The following is an 18,215-nucleotide window of genomic DNA, read 5'->3' on the forward strand; positions in this document are numbered from 1 at the left end:
GTCATTCTCTGGTATATTACCTGAATAAGTGCTCTGAAATGCACCAGGATCTCAATGAAAACACAATTTCAGAAACACTTATTACTATAACCCCTCCATGTCTTACATCCCAGCACAGAGACCTTGCGGCTGGGACTGGACAGCATACTGTTACTCCTTCACTTCCTGGGAGCCCTCCCTGCCTGTCCCACTAGTGAGCGAACACAGGGAGTTGACTACAACATAAATTGGAAATGCTCATCTTACGCCAAACCTATTAGTGTTTTGATCTCTGTAAAAGACTTTCAAAATGCATCTTTCAGAAGTTCAGTGGAATATTCTCATGCAAGGGAGGGGAGCATATATCTCAATTTCATTTTGAAATGAAGAGTGAGTTCGCTGTTCACTCTAAAAGTTACTCCCTTTAAATTACCTAAGTATCTCTTCTGCTTGGCAGCCCAGCATTTTACTGCATGTATTATATACATTAAGTTTTGCAATTCTTTATAATTTTGGAGAATAACAAAATAACAGCTTATACCACTTGGTAGCTAAATGAACCATAGGACATCTTCCATTCTGTTTTGAAAGTGGGATTAATACAGAGTTCGGAGCAGCTGACTTGTAGATCATTTAATCATTTATAGTGTACTCATTATACCTTTCACCTTTTGGAGAAGGGCAAAAATAAAAGTGCCTTTCCATGCAGCCCCAAAGGAAGGTATGGGTTGTTTGTCATTCTGATTATGACTTTCTTAAAATAGTGCATGTGGAGGAGGGAACAAGACTGTAATCTAAAACACACACAAATGCCATGAACACCAGCACGCCCATATCTCTTAGCCTCATTGAAACTGTGTGTAAAACGAATGTGCACTCTGCTGAAATGGCTTTATGCTAGAGAAGAGGTTTTGGAGAAGAACATGAAGTGGCTGGTGAAAAGATGAATACGGACCTACGCTAGAGCTCCTAACCTAGAGACAGCATGGAGTTAGGCTTCTTTCTTACTGAATTGAAAGGAATTACCTTCCTGATCTCTTATGGAGAGAAGACCCCCTTCAGCTTCACAGTGATTCACTTCATCATATTGATGATTTTTAGACGCAACTGGGAAAACTGATTCAAGAAATAAAAGTACATGAATATATATATATGTTCATATATAACTGAAAAATTGTGCTCTACACTGGAATTTGACACAACATTGTAAAATGATTATAAATCGATAAAAAATGTTTAAAAAATTTAAAAATTAAAAAAAAAAGAAATAAAAGTACATTTTCCCGGGGGGAGGGTATAGCTCAGAGGTAGAGCACATGCTTAACATGCACGAGGTCCTGGTTCAATCCCCAGTGCCTCCGTTAAAAAATAAATAAATAACCCTAATTACCTCCTTTTGACAAAAATCAAAAGTACATCTCCCTGAGGAACAGAAGTCAGAAATCATTTATTAAAAGCCATGATACAGGGCTTCTACTTCCAGGAATCTGGAGAGTCTCAGCAAACAAAATAGAAGACACAAGAAGAACCAAATAGAAATTTTGGAATCGCAAAGTGCAAATAACCAAAATTTAATACTCAATTGAGGGGCTCAACAGCAGAATGACAGGCAAAGAGGAAAGAATCAGTGAAATGAAGTTAAGACAACAGAAATGATCCAACTGAAACAACAGAAAAATAGACTGAAAAAAAAAAAAAGAACAGATCCTCAAGGACCTGTGAGACTATGACAACAGATCTGGCATTCATGTAATCAGAGTCCCAGGATAGGAGAAAATGGGCAGAAATGAAAAAGTACCCAAAGAAATAACAGCTGAAAACTTCCTTAATTTGGCAAAACACATAAAACTATAGATTTAGGAATCTGAGTGAACCCCAAATAGAATAAATTCAAATTCACACCACGATGCAGCACAGTCAGACTTTAAAAACTAAAGACAAAGAAAAATCTTGAAAGCAGCTAAAAAGAGAAATGATTCACTAACTATAAGGGAAAAGCAATTTGAATGACAGCGGATTTTTTCATTAAAAATATCGAGGCCAAAAGAAAGTGGCATATTTTTCAAGTACTGACAGAAAAGAACTGTCAACACAGAATGCTATTCCCAGTGAAAATATCTTTCAGGAATGCAGGAGAAATCAAGACATTCTTAGATGAAGCAAAACTAAGAATTTGTCATCAGCCAACTCACCCTAAAAAATGGCTGAAGAAAGTTCTCTAAATAGAAAAGAAACAATAAAAACTCTGAAATATCAAGAAAATTGAAAGAACACAGCAAGCAAAAATATGAGTGAAAACAGACTGTCTTCATTATGTTTGATGGTAGAAGCAAAAATATTAACATCCTATCATATGATCCTAAATGTATGTGGATCTATGGTTCTCAGTTCCACATATAAGAAGCTTGAAAATCACCACTCCATTCTAACAACATGTAAAAAGCTGAACAGACTAAAATGATCTATAACTCTCTTGAATCTGTAAGAGAGTGAAGGACAGAAGACAAACCACTGCTCCCAAGACTAGAGAGATGTGGCTTTCCAAAGCAGAGACTCATGAGTGGAAACTGTCATGGGAACCAATCCTGAGGCTGGAAAAGCTGAATTATAATTGACAGACTGCTGGATGCTCTGTGCAGGTAACACTGAGTATTAAAAACTCTAGGGGGACCCAGTCATAGAGGAAGTCACAATATTATGAGATTTACCTCCGTGAGCTCAACCAGGTTCCCATAATAAATACAGGAGGAAAATCCCCTTGGGCCTCTGGAAGGAGAAGGGTGAAAAGAATCATTCTGAAATATGTCAGAGCACTCTGTTCTTCTCAGCAAGGCCTGCCCTCAGAAGAAACTAGTTAAACAGAGCCTCACCTATGGAGTATTATCAGGGCCTAACTGTCCTGGGGAAGGAAAATACCCAATTCCAGCCCACACTACCCATCCTGTCCCACCTAAGAGGAGACAAAAAAACTGAGGAACACTTGTGAAGTTCACAGTCCAGAGGCACAGGCTCACTAAAAGACTGAAACCTAATCATATTACTATAGAATTCTTCCCCTCCCCTCACAAATCACCACCACAGTACTAAAGGCCTATTTACAGCAGTTCCTTTTACCCAGTACAGCATGTCCGGCTAGCGAGAAAAAATTACAAGGCATACCAAAAAGCAAAAAATACAATTTGAAGAGACAAAGCAAGCATCCAAACTAGATATGGCAGAGATATTGGAAGTATCAGACTGAGAATTTAACACAACTATGATTAATATGCTAAGGATTCTAATGGATAAAGTAAACAGCATGCAAGACAAGATGGACAATAATAATAGTAACAGCATATTCAATTATGTATGCTTATGTATATAATAGCAATAGTATATTCAATTACGTATGATTATATATATATCTTATATGTGTACGTGTGTGTGTATATATATACACACACACATATATACAAATGCTTATGTTTGCTTCTAAATAAATAAAATGAATGACAGCAATGATATTAGGGATAGGAGAAATTAATTAGGATAATTTTATTATTAAAAGGTACACACACTACCTGTGTAGTGATATAGTGTTGTTTGAAAGTAGACTTGGACACCTACACATCTACAATCAATCAATCTTCAACAAAGCAGGCAAGAATATACAATAGAGGAAAGATAGCCTCTTCAGCAACTGGTGTTGGGAAAGCTGGACAGCTGTATGCAAATCAATGAAGTCAGAAAAATCCCTCACACCATACACAAAAATAAATTCAAAATGGCTTAAAGACAAAAACATAAGACAAGACAACATAAACCTCCTAGAAGAAAACATAGGCAAAATATTCTCTGGCATGAATCTCAGCAGTGTTCTCCTAGGGCTATCTATTGAGGCAATAGAAATAAAAGCAAAAATAAATAAGTGGGACCTAATTAAGCTTATAAGTTTATCTAAAAGATGCCCAAGGGAAAGGCCCTGGGAGGGACTGTTGATCACAAGGACTACTGGCAGAAGTCATATCAGGATTTACATTTGCTTGTGACTCCACAGGTTGTTATCAAAGGCATGTGCTTGCATGAAGAGTTAGTATCAGTTTAAGGCCCCCTGCAGGGCATTTGGATGCAACAAGATGGATTCTATGACAGAAGTACCATGGAGTAGCTTAACTAAACTCTCAGCGAAAACAAAAATAGAAACAAAGAACAAAGGCAACAAATAGAAAATGGTAATGAATATGGTAGATATTAATTAAATAATGTCAATAAATACTTTGAATGCCAATCATATAAATGCACCAATCAAAAAATCAGATTGTCAGAGTGGATCAAAAAATATGTCCCAACTATATGCTGTCTACAATAAACCCACTTTAAGTATACAAACATATATATATTAAAAGTAAATGGATGGAGAAAAATATACCATGCTAGCACTAATCAAAAGAAAGTGGAAGCAGCTATGTTAAATCCAGACAGAGCAGACTTCAAAGTAAGAAACATAATATTAGAGATCAAGAAGGGCATTACATAATGATAAAGGTGTCAGTTCTCCAAGAAGACTTTTTTTTTTAATGTGTGTGTACCTAACAATAAAACTTCAAACTTCATGAGGCCAAAACTGATAGGACTGCAAGGACAAACAGATGAATCCACTATCATAGTTAAGAGACTTCAATACCACTCTATCACAAATGAAAAGATCCACCAGGCAGAAAACCAGTAAGGACATAGTTGAACCCAATAACACCATTAATCAACTAGATATAATGGATCTCTACATACTATCTTATTGAACAAAGCAAAATACACGTATTTCTTAAAACCATGAAAAACACTAATCTGAGCCACATTCTGGGCCATATTCTGAGCCATAAAACATACCCTAACAAATTTAAAATAACAGATATCATACAATGTCTGCTCTCAGACTACAATGGAATTAAGCTAGAGATTGATTACAGAAAGATAACTAGAAAATCTTAGAATATGTGCAGATTAATAACACACTTCTAAATCACACATGGATCAAAGAAGAAATCTCAAAAATATTACAATATGTTGAACTAACTGAAAATAAAAACACAACTTCTCAAACTTTGTGGGATGCAGTGAAAGTAGTGCTCAGAGGGAAATTTACAGTATTGACTGCACATATTGGGGAGGAAGAAAGATCTAGAATCAATGATCTAAGTTTCACCTTAGGAAACTAGAAAAATAGGAGCAAATAAATCCAAAGTAAGCAGAAGGAAAAAAAATGTGTTACAGCAGAAATCAATGAAAGTGAAAATAGAAAATCAATAGAGAAAATCAACCAAACCAAAAGATGATTCTTTGAAAAGATCAATAAAATTGAAAGGTTTCTAGCCATCTAACCAAGGGGAAAAAAAGAGGACACAAATTACTAACATTAGAAATGAAAGAAAGGACATCACTATAGATCCCATGGAAATTAAAAGGATAATAAAGAAATACTCTGAACAGTTTTATGCCCACAATATGATAACCCATCTGAAATGGTCCAATTCCTTGAAAGACACAATCTGCCAAAACTCAGAAAAGAATAAATAGACCTATATTTATTAAAGAAATTGAATCAATAATTAATAACTTTAAGACAATTATAAATGAAAGAGGATAAAGAGATACTAAATTTTTCAATTGAACTTAAAACAATGACACCAGTAACCTGAAATATATATACATATAGACATATATATACAGTATATATATAAATATATGTAATATATCCTAGAACAAAATAAACAATACAAAAAGATCCACTAAAAATACTCTAAATATATTAAAATGGAATTATAAAAAATGTTCAAGTACATATAGGAAGGTAAGGGAAAAAAAGAGAGAAGCAAAAACCAAAGGAAAAAAGAAAGCAAAAAAAAAAAAAAAGATAATCTAAGTCCTAACATACCAATAATTATCATAAACATAAATAGTCTAAATACACCAATTTAAAGACAGAGATTGGCACAACATTAATTTAAAATTATGATTCAACCATATACTGTCTACAAATTCACTTCAAATATAGTGACATAGGTGGGCTAAAAGTCCAAGGGTGGAAAAAGATATAGCACACAAATATTAATATAAGGAAGGCAGTAGTGGTTGTATTAATATCAGACAAAGTGGACTTCAAAGAAAAGAAAGTGACCAGAGGCAGAGAGGACATTACAGAGAGAAACATTATATAATGATAAAAGGATTAGTCTACCAAGAAAACATAGCAATCCTAAATGTGTATGCACCAGACAACAAGGCTGCAAAATACATGAAACAAAAACTGAAAGGACTAAAAGGAAAAATAGACATTTCCACAATTATAGTTGGCTATTTCACCCTCTATCTTTCAACAATTGATAGAACAACTAAGCAGAAAAATCAGCAAGGATACAGAACTCAACAACACCATCAACCAATGGGATCTAACCAACATTTACAGAACAATCCATCCCCTAGAAGCAGAATACATATTCTTTTCAAGTGCCCATAGAACACATACAAAAACAGACCATATCCTGGGCCATAAATAGATCTCAACAAATGTTTAAAAACTGAAATCTTAAATATTTTCAACTGCAATAGAATCAAACTGGAAATCAATAATAGAAAAATAACAAGGAATTTTCTAAATACTTGAAGAGTCCATGGATCAAAAAAAGAAGTGTAAAGGAAACTGAAAAAAACATACATTGAACTGAATGAAAATGAAAATAGAAAATATCAAAATTTGTGGGATACAGATAAAGCAGCAGTGAAAAAGAACTTTATAACACTAAGTGTGTACATTATAAAAGAGGAAATAATTGAAGCCCTGACTCAAAAACCTAGGGGAAAAAAGAGCACAATAAACTCAAAACAAGCATACAGAAGGAAATAACAAAGATTAGAAATCAATGAAGTAGAAAACAGAAAAATAGAGAAAATAAATGAAACAGCTGATTTTTTGAACAGGTTAATAAAATTTACAAACCTCTAGCAAGACTAATGAAGAAAAAAAGAGAGAAGACACAAACCATCTATATTAGGAATAAAACAGGATATCACTATAGACCCTGCAGATGTCAAAATGATAAGGAACTACGATGATGAACTCCACACACATAAATTTAACAATGTAGATGAAATGTGTCAATTTCTCAAGAAACACAAAGTACCATAACTCACCCAACATGAAATAATTTGAATCATTCTGTAACTATTAAAGGAATTTAATTCATAATTTTAAACTCCCCGAAAAGAAGTCTCCAAGCCAATGTGGTTTGACACCAATTCTATACAATCTCTTTCAAAAAACATTAAGAGGAGGAAGCCCTCTCCAATTCATGTTATGAAGTTGGTATTACCTGATACAAAACAGACAGAAACAGTACCCAAAAAAACCCTCTGCAAACTCCCTTATGAATACAGAGGCAAAAATCTTTAAAATATTAGCAAATTGAACTCAGCAATATGTAAAAAGAATTACATGCCATAACCAAGTTGGGTTCATGCCAGGGATGCAAGCAAGACTGCTTGAATATTTAAAATTCAATGTAATCTACCATATCAACAAAATGGTATAATGCAATTCCTATTAAAATCTCAGCAAGAATTTTCATAAATAAAGACAAGGCTACTTTAAAATTTATATGGAATGTCATAGTAAATGGAATAGCTAAAACACCGTAGAAAGAGAGTGAACTGAAAGTAATCAGTCTACCTGATTTCAAGACTTTTTATATAGCTACAGTAACCCAGACTTTGTGGTACTGGTGGACGTGGGTGACAGAAACATAGGTCAATGAAATGAAATTAAAAACCTAGAAGTAAACTCACAAAAATACGCTTAATTGATTTTTTTTATAAAGGTGCAAATGCAATTCAATAAAGGAAAGACAGCCTTTTCAACAAATGGTGCAAGAGTATTTGGACACCCATAGGTAAAAACAAACCAAAAACAAACAAACAAACAAGACACTTGACATAGAAATTGACTAACTTTTAGAAAAAAATAGAAGAAAATCTTTGGGATCTTAGTCTATACAAAGTTCTTTTCTTAGACTTGACACCAAAAGTCTGATCCATAAAAGTCTAATTGATAAGTTAGACATCATCAAAATTAAAAAGTTTCACTCTGTGATGAGCAAAATTGAAATCAGAAAAACCCTGTTAAAAAGGATGAAATAACAAGCTACAGAGTGAGAGAAAACATTTTCAAACCATATGTCCAACAAAAGACAAGTATTTAGATTATATAAAGACCTCTCAAAATTCAACAGTAAAAAAAAGTTGATTCAATTTGAAAGGAGGTAAAAGACACGAACAGACATTTCACCAAAGAGAATGCCAATTAAGCACATTAACAGATGTTCAGCATGATTTGTCATTAGAGAAATGCAAATTAAAACTGTAATGAGATAAATCAATACATACCTATCAAAATGGCTAAAATAAAAATTAGTAGCAGCACTAAATGTTGGTGAGGATGCAGAGAAATTAGGTCACTCATACACTGCTGGTAGAAATGTAAAATGAAGTAACTGAAGGAAATATGACAGTTTCTAAAAAAATTAATTATGCACTAACATATGACCAAGCAGCAGTACTCCTCGGCATTTATTTATCCCAAAGAAATGAAGTCTTATATTCACACAAAAACCTGTACACAAATGTTTATAGCAACTTAATTCATAAAAGCCAAAACTTGGAAGCAATGTACATATCCTTCAAAGAGTGAATCATTAAACTGTGCATCCATACCATGGAATACTACTCAGCAACAAAAAGGAACAAACTTGATACATACAATAACCTGAATAAATCCCCAGAGAATAATGGAGTTATATACTATATGATTCCATTTTTATAACCTTCTTAAAATGACAAAATTATAGAAATGGACAACACATTAGTGGTTGACAAGAATTAGGATAAGAGGGTGGGGCAAGGAGGAAAATGGGTGTGGCTACAAAAGGGCAAGTGTATTACTTCTTACTGATGCATGTGAATCTGCAATTATCTCAAAAAGTTAAAAAAAATATACTCAAACCTTCAGATAAATTATGCCATTAAACTTGAAAACATATTTTTAAAGAGTCCTGGTTTTTCTAAACAAAATAATATCAAGGTTTTAAAAATGCTCTTCAGCTCTATACTAAACATAATTTTTTTAAGTGCTATTTATTATTATGGGAATTTTCAATTAGGAATTGATAATACAGTTTAGCAGGAAGGTTTTTTGCACACTTTGTAATATCTCAGGGGTAGGTGCCTCAGAATTTATGCCTTTTACTTTTACGACTAAAATATTGGCTAACATACTAAATTCACTAAATCAGAAAGGGGAAATATGAGGCTTGTTTGTCTGTTTGAATGCTAGCCAAAAGCTAAAGGAAACTGCTATATTATGAATAGCAGAAAGAACTCCGTTTCAGAAACTAACTTTATTTTAGAAATTAATTTCAAGCCTGTTTGAAAACAATTGTCATTCTAATAAGAATTAAAATTCAAACCACTTTGGATGATAAATATTTAAAAGTATTTGGTCTGGAAACTAACTTGGAACAGAGCAAGGAAACTAACGTTATCAAATCCACTGTTGGTGGAGTGAAATGGCTGCTTTGCCAAGAGGATTTTGGTCCACCCTGCTAATCGCTGGAAACACAGTCTCATTCTATAACCACCACAACAGTCATATAAACACGACATTAATTCCTGACAGATCTGATTCTTATTTCATCTATCTTTTTTCCTCCGAAAAGATGTCTTTAAAAGATTAAAAAAAAAAATCCTTTGAGCACCCAATCCCTAAGGCATGAACATGTACAAACAAACCCCTATAAACAAACCTAATCTTCTCTCCTGAATCGAGACTACATGAAATCCAATAGGAAGTCCCATTTCAAGCCCAGTGTCTTTCTTCTCAGTATAATTTACCCATGCATTTGTATTTGAGATCAACTTCCTCTCACTGTCATTACTGGAAAGAAACCACCCTGGTTCCCAAGGTATATACAAAGCCTGCAGGGGGCATCAATGAAGTAGGAAGCATCAACCAGCAGGAAAAGTGAATTGCAGAAATCACTATAGTCATATTTGAGAGGAAAACTAGAACTTCAGTGAACTTTATGGCTTAGTACAGATCTTCCTTGACTTACAGTAGGGTTACATCTCAATAAACCCATTGTAAGCTGAAAACATCATTAAGTTGGAAATTATTTAATACACCCAAGCTTCTGAACATCATAGCTCAGCCGAGCCTTCCTTAAATGCGCTCAGAGGACTTGGATTCACCTACAGTTGGGCAAGATCATCTAACAACACAAAGCCTATTTTATAATAAAGTATTGAATAGCTCAGGTAATTTATGGAATAGAGTACTAAGAGTGAAAACTAGAATGGTTGTATGGGTACAGGATGGTTGTGGGAGGGTAAGGTTGTTTACCCTTGGGATTGTGTGACTGACTGGGAGCTGCGGCTCGCTGCCACTGCTCAGCATTATGACAGAGTGTTCTTACCGAGACGAGACTCATTCTGCTCGCCACACAACAGGCCAATAAATTGGGAGACAAAGTGTTGGGAATAATGACTTTACTCAGAAAGCCAGCAGACAGAGAAGATAGGGGACTAATGTCCTAGAGAACCATCTTACCCAAGTCAGAATTCAGGCTCCTTTTATACTAAAAAGGGGAGGTGGGTTGATCGTTGCAAACTTCTTGGTGTCAGAATCCTTTGTTCTTGCAGCTGTTAGAGTAGGTCAGGTCATGATGTTCCTGTAAACCTCTAACAAGGCAAATGTTATTCTCTGTTCTGCAACTTTTTATCTCTATGTGAGTGAAAAAATGTTATACCCTTAAAGGTCAAAGCCTTGAGAATGGGCTATCCTCTGTATTTCAGGCTATAGGCAACATTCTGTTACAAAAGGTACAGAACCAGCATGACTGAGCAAGGAAACAGAGCACAGGGTTAGAGCTAAAGGAACAGATCTAATATGGAGTCAGATTTGTTGCTCCCTATTACAGTACCAGACTCCATATCGCTAGGCCAGGAAAAGATCAAAATTCAAAATTTCAAGTGTGGTTTCTACTGAATGTGTATCATTTTTGCACCATCATAAAGTCAAAAAATTGTAAGTCATAAATCAGGAACCATCTGCTGTCATATTAATTTTCTAGGATCGCTATAACAAAGTACCACAAACTGAGTGGCTTAAACAATGGAAATTTATCATCACAGTTCTGGAGGCTGGTAGTCCAAACTCAAAGTATCATCATGGTTGGTACCTTCTTAGGGCTGTGAGGAAGAATCAGTTCCATGCCTCCCTCCTAGTTTCTGGTGGTTTGCTGGCAATCTTTATCATACCTTGGACTGTAGAAATATCACCTTAATCTCTGCCTTCATCCTCACATGGTATTCTCCCTATGTGAGTGTATCCAAATGTCCACTTTTTATAAGGATACCTAGGTTAGGGCCCACCACCCTAAAGACCTCATTTTAACTTGATGACCTCTATAAAAACCCTATCTCCAGACAAGTGCACATTCGGAAGACTTAAACATAGAATTTTGAGGGAACGCAATTCAACTCATGAGAAAAGTATTTGATTTTAAATGACTATGGGAGGGAAAGGTGACTCTCCTTCCCCTCTACTACATCCAAATGACTCCCCTTTCAAAGCTCTATTAGGCCAGTGCTGTGTTGTCCCTTCCTGTTATCAACCCTCTCCAGCTTTGTTCATGTTGAGCTTGTCATTTTTTTCCTTAGTTTGTCCCCATTTCTAACTCTCTATGCCCTAAAACTCATCTTCTTCCTTAGCAATGCCCTTGGTCTCATGGTCAGCCTTTGCACAATAAATGGAAAGCAGTAATATTGCTTTCACCTCTGGTTCACATGCCTTCAATTACCAAATGAAATTAGGTTGGATCTATGCACAAATGAAGCCACAGTCAGCACCACAAAATGACAGTGAGTCAGTAGCAATCCTCCTTCACAAGAAAGCTCTCAAATAAACAGAGGGTCTCCTGACCTCAAGGAATCCCCACACTTTCCACCTACACATAAGATACAAACCAATGTTACAGGAAAAAAATTATTAGAGAAAACAGTCACATAATTATTGGAGAAAATAATCAGTACCAAAAGTGACTATAAAGTAGTTTTGCATGAGGAAAAACATATTATTTTAATCTATAAAAATGTTGTATTTTATCCTGGAGTCCAGTAGAAAAATCCTGTTTTGATGTTCTAAAAAAATTATTAACCGAAAAGAAATATTTTAATATATTTACTAAATTTATTTAGTGCATCAGTGAATAATACAATGCAGTTATAGGGTGAGAAATTTGAAAACCCATTATGAAACCACCAGGCAGTACACAAAGTGCTATTATAATCTTTGTGGAGGACTTAGCCATTTGTCAAGAGCTTTCCACAAACATCAAGCCATTTAATCCTCACAAAAAACCCTGTAAGTAGACTTTGATTATTATTAATTTCTTATTTAAACTAGAGATGAGAAAATTAAAGTTCAGAAATTAAGTCACATCACCAGTGGAAGAACTGAAAATCAAACTCGTCTTATAATTCTAGCTAGTACTCTCTTTCAAATTTATAAGCTAACACAAAACAAACCCATCACTCTTTACATAACAACGTTGACATACCTAAAGATACCACAGATTCCTGTTGTTTTCTCTTCTCCATAGTAAACACCTCCAGATCCTTCAACTTTTCATACAATTTGGTGTTAAGACCCTGGACGTACCCAGAACTGAGTATGATAGCCCAGATGGGATAGGACCTGAGCTGAGAAGGGAAAAAACTATAGTCCCTTTTGAGACATATTTTAAATATTGTAGTCTATCATCAGATCAGTTTGGGCTAACCAGAGAATACTGATGATTTATATTAAACTTGCAGTTAATATGTACTCTCAGAAACTCATCTTCCCTCTCCTTTCTCTGCCCCCTCCTAATTCTGCCTTTTATACAGTGGAATTTTGAGACCTACTCACAAGGCTTTAAAGCAAGTCAAATATCTATACTTGGCAGAGTTATTGAGGTAGCGTCCTTCACAGAGTAGAGGTCAAAAACACAGGTCTATTAGGTAAAGCTGTTTAGCTTTTAATCCAATTTCACTGTTTTATGCATTTTTTAATTCATTTATGTCTTTTCTATTTACTGGGCATACACTTCTGGATTCAAGTATTACTACTACTACTAAATAAATGTAATTCTGACCTATGCAAATACTTCACATAAATTGTTTAATCTCAGTAGGACCCTGTGAAGCCACTGATTGATAGAGAAACTTGGGTTCCAAGAACTTCAATAAGTTTGCTCAAAGTTACACACCAAGAACACGCTGGAGCTGGGAATCTAACCCAGATATATTGGGCTTCGACCCAGCAGGCTGTGTCTCTGCCATGACCACCTTTTTGTTCTGAATAACTGAAAGCATCATTTTTTGTTCATTTTTCTTAGGACTTTTTAACTGCTAGAATGCTTTTCACATAGTAGACTACAAAATAGGGGGTTGGGTTTTTTTCTTTTCAATTAGGAGTTTTGCATCATTCTGGCTTTTAGCCTAGTACTAGGCTATTATTACAGGTCCATTTTTCAACACATTCTTGATTATGTGACCTTTTTTTCTACCTCTTATATTAGTCACTAATCAAACCTATTCTTTTTCCCTAAAACTGTTCATCGAATTTTAGTCCTTACCTCATTAAGATACCATCATTATCTCAAATGAAGAACTTCACAGTCATTCCTAATTCTGCCTGCCTTCTAACCCCAACACAGAATTTTTCATCAAGACTATAGCTCTTACTTCCTAAATGTCTCTTAAATCCTTGACGCAGGTCCTCGTAGTATTTTTCATATCCTATTGCACTGGCACCTAATTGATCCACCTGCCCCTAGTCTCCCTGGCTGCCTTCCACCACACAACAATGGCACCAGATTTATCTTTCTAACCCCGGGGCTAAATATTTTTTAACTGTTTACAAGCTGACCCCAGTCTATATTTCCTGCCGTATATAGCTCTACTCCCAGTACCCCCATTCCCACATCTGTGGTGTTAGTGACTCACCCCTATCAAACAGCCCTTCACCCCTATCAAACAGCCCTGTGCTTTCCCAGACTTGCTTTAATGGGTGCCACTTCCCCTGTCTGGAATGAGATGAGATCCTTGTCCTGGCTCCTATCACCTCCACATTCCTTCAGACAGAAATGTGACATTTTTGCTGACAGAAATTTTTTGTACAAAATTCTTATACAAATGTTTATGCTTTGTTGCAATCTTTTTTTTCATTAACTGCCTACGTGAATATGAGTTCCTCATAAACAAACATCTCGCTATTTTGCTTACCACCTTAGTACAATGCCAAATACACAGTAAATGTTCAATAAATATTTGCATGAAAAAACAAAAGTACTTCCTTTGAGATCTGAGCTGACTAGAAGCCTTACTGTAATATATATTAGTGTATTTAGTTATCTCCACATTTCTTCCTAATTGGTATTTTTTGTTTGTACTGTTAGAATTTCAACTTTGAGATCTCCTGTACTTCTCAGGCTGTCTTCTCTTTTACACTTTCAAAGTCATCTTTATTCTGAATGTTTTAACTCTACACTAAGTCATGACTGACAGACTTTTGTGTGTAAGAATTTAAAAGTCCTGAGAAACTAACTAATAACAATTTCCTAACTCTTTGATGTGGATTATGACTGATACTCATATGACAGGTGAAAATCTGCCCTTTTACTGAGAACTTCAGTTCCCTTCAATCATCTGGCATCCCAAAATTCTCTGCAAGCTCATTTGGTCTGATGTCCGTATCTCAGTAATGCCAAGTCAGCAATGGCACATAGATACACAAGAAAATGTTACCTGCCCATTTTGCAAATGGGTAAATTAGACCCAGAATGACCAAGTAGACTATCTGATATAGTTAAGCAAGTAGATCCTGTACCAAAAAGAAGTTCTAATAAGGACTCTGCTCCCAAAACTGGCTCATTTCCTTCCTTACTTGCTTACATATTTTTTTGTGTTTTATTTCCCTAAGGGCTTTATAGAAATTTCTATCATTTGCAATCTGTTCTTCTTAGTTATATGAATCTATTTTCTCTTCAACCAGCATTTTTCTTTCCTTGACTTAAAAAAAGAAAATAAAGAACCAGCTTTACTAAAAACATGTTGCAGCTGTCCTATACTTCAGTAAGTACAGATGCTAAAATCAACTTACTTTATTGCATATTGTGTCATTCATCTAATGGTATAATCTAAGAGAATAACCTCTGATCTGAAAATTGTGAGGGCACATCTCCAGACTGGACTAACCGAAATTTGATGTGAATACAAGTCATGGAGTATTTTGGCTTAGTGTGTCCTTGGAAATCATCCAAGCTAATCCTTTCTTCACTAAAGGCTCAGAAAGGCCAAGTGACTTGTCACAGGTCAGGATTATAAACCAGACCAAGGGCAGAACTCAGTGTTCCTGACTCTTCATCCAGTGCCCTTTCTACCTTTGGCTGTTCCAAGTATGGAGAAGACAATTTGTTATTACCTTGCCTAGAGAGTCTGAAAGCTAAGCAATGGTAATAGGATAATGAAGGTAGTGATTATTTAATTTGTAAAAGAAAAGAAAGCCTTCTGATATGCTTCATACCAGTCATCACTTTGAATGTGGAAAAACACATTGGTGTCTGAACACACTGGTGTCTTCAGCTCTATTATCAGAGAGTAGGATTATTGAGGGTCTACCATATCCTAGGTACCAGGAATAGTGAAAAATAGTTGCCTGTCTTATAGAGCTTAAAGCCCAGGTGGGAAGATAGATATTATATAAATCATTATAAAACATTAAGTAAAAAAATTACAATATGCAAAGAGATGAATGGGTTGCTGTGGGAAAATGTCACTGAGAGACCCAGCCTGGTCTGGCTTATCAAGGAGGATGTCCCTGAGATACTGATGTTAAACCTGAAATACAGAGGATATGTAAGGGTTCTAATGGGAGTATTCCAACAGAGGGCATAGCATTAGAAAGATCAAGGCTGTAGAGAACACTGAACAGCTGTTCTCTGTTCTCAGAAAACTGAAGATGTACCACATAGCTAAAGCAAATTGAGGGACAGGAGCCAGAATTAGAGATGGAAGTGTAATCAGACCACCCAGAGCTGTGCAGACCATGTTAAGGGCTTAGGACTCCATTTAGGTATTTTAAGCAGGGGGAAATGTGACCAGATATACACTTTTAAAAGATCATTCTCATATCATTAGGAGAATGGGTTGAAAGGGTAGCATGTGGACAGACCAGGTAGGAGGTGAACACATAGGTCGGGTGAGACATACACAAAGCATGTACTCCAGACCTCCCAGCTTAATTTGGCAATACTCCCTATTTCGGTGACACATCTTATGTTTCTTCTCTGTCTTTGTCTTTTTAAATGAAAGGCAACCCAGTGAGTCAACACTGCTCTTAATAAACACAATTTTTTTAAAAAACAGATAGCAACCACCTAATGGATGTTTAAAAACAATTCATTTTCTGTATCATTGAAGGAAGCTTTTTTTTGTTGCATTAGGTCTGTAATTTTAATTGTATTTGGGCTAATTATAAACATTATCATTGTAAAGAACTTTGATTTAGACAATATATTTTCAGTGCAAATAATATGGATCAGTCATCAACTCAACTATGGAAGTAATGGTTGAGTGCCATCCATTACATTTGTTTTGATTGTGCTTTATGTTAATTTTTAACCTATAGTTCTGGTGTAAGTCAGATAATATAAATGGATGGGATACATAGCATAATGCATTGACTTCATGACAGGATCCAAAAATATTCTGTCAAATCATTTTGATGATTGCTGCAATTATCAAATATTATAAACAACAATGTGCTTTTAGAAATTTTTACCTGAAGTAATTTTAGGTTTTCAGAAAGAATTGTATTCATGTAAATAAGTTATCTTATTTTCTAAAGGAAACCAATGGACAGTTTATATCACCTGGTATAAGACCTAACATAACATAGATGAGTGCTACCATTTATTATTCTCTTTTTGACAACCTGAATTACCTTTTGGATATTACTCTGAATGATAAATCAAGTGATTTAAAAGTGGAGCTCAAAATTGGAAAATTGAACTTGTAAGTGCTTTTATCTTAAGTAGATGACATGTTCATGCACCTTGAATAGTAAGTGCTCTAGCTTTGAGCTAACTTTATGACAACAGGATCTTCAGTGAGTGACTTTAGACTCATACAATATGCAAGTCCCGGGAGTCAGGGTTAAGTATGAACTGTTATTCATCGTGAGGGCTCAACTCAGCATAGATGTAAACTGTTTTACTCTATAGTTCTTTCCGACAAATAGTATAATACATTAACCATCACTGAATAATTACAAGTATTCTTTGGAGAAAGACTAGTAATTTATTTTTAAGAACTATTGTATACCATTATTTTATCTTTTTTTTCAAATTTTCCTTTTGATTTTCAAGAAAAATGGCTCTTGCTAAGAAAATGTGGAATATGAATTTTTCTCCCAAGTTGGCCAGAGGCAAACCCACGCTAGAATCTCTGGTTTTGAGGGGGGTAGAGTTTGTTAGTTTTCATTCTTCTTTTGGATAATGGGATAATTTTTCACCATAAATTTCCTTTTGAAATCCCTGGTTTTACTGACCATTAAAGACAGAGGTTGACAATAATCCCATCCCCATAACCAATATGTAGGACGGACAGCAAAGCATATCCCTGCAAATCTGCTTCGTGTCTCTAAGACAGGGGACCCTGAGATGCAGGTCCATGTACCGTTTACTTTTAAATACCCCACCATTTTCCTAAATACACAAAACCCAGGAAAACAATCACAAATCTAACTGTATCTGTTTATTTCTTCTAGGTTGGACGAATTGAAGACTTTCTTTACCAAGTAGAGGATAGTTTCTTAAAAACTAAAAAACTGAGAACTGCTCGAAGGCAAAAAACAAAAATGAAGCGGCTTCAAACTGTGCAGCAAAGCTAGTCACTGGGGAGCAGGGAGTACCACCAAGACATCTCAGAGAAAGGGGCAATGGCATCCCGCCAGCCTATGATACCCCAGCCACCAAGGACTATCGCCAGAAGAACAAGGTGGTGCTCCCCTTGGCTCATGTTCAGCTAAGACGTTCTGTACTTCGTTAATCTTGACTGGCAGCAATAAATGTTCTCAGCAAGTTGGACCTGACTCTCTTTCAGATTCA

General features: G+C 35.4%; 1 protein-coding gene across 1 annotated transcript in view; it reads left to right on the top strand.

Moving 5' to 3' along the window:
* SPATA16 (spermatogenesis associated 16) overlaps positions 1–17,998 on the top strand; it is a 181,155-nt gene extending 163,157 nt beyond the window's left edge. Inside the window, exon 10 of the mRNA XM_010947784.3 lies at positions 17,876–17,998. Coding sequence (XP_010946086.2) covers positions 17,876–17,998 — 123 coding nt within the window. The remainder of the gene's footprint in view (positions 1–17,875) is intronic.
* Positions 17,999–18,215: the final 217 nt, after the last annotated feature.

This window comes from Camelus bactrianus, chromosome 1 (genome assembly GCF_048773025.1).
Source record: "Camelus bactrianus isolate YW-2024 breed Bactrian camel chromosome 1, ASM4877302v1, whole genome shotgun sequence".
In the NCBI taxonomy this organism is placed as follows: domain Eukaryota; kingdom Metazoa; phylum Chordata; class Mammalia; order Artiodactyla; family Camelidae; genus Camelus; species Camelus bactrianus.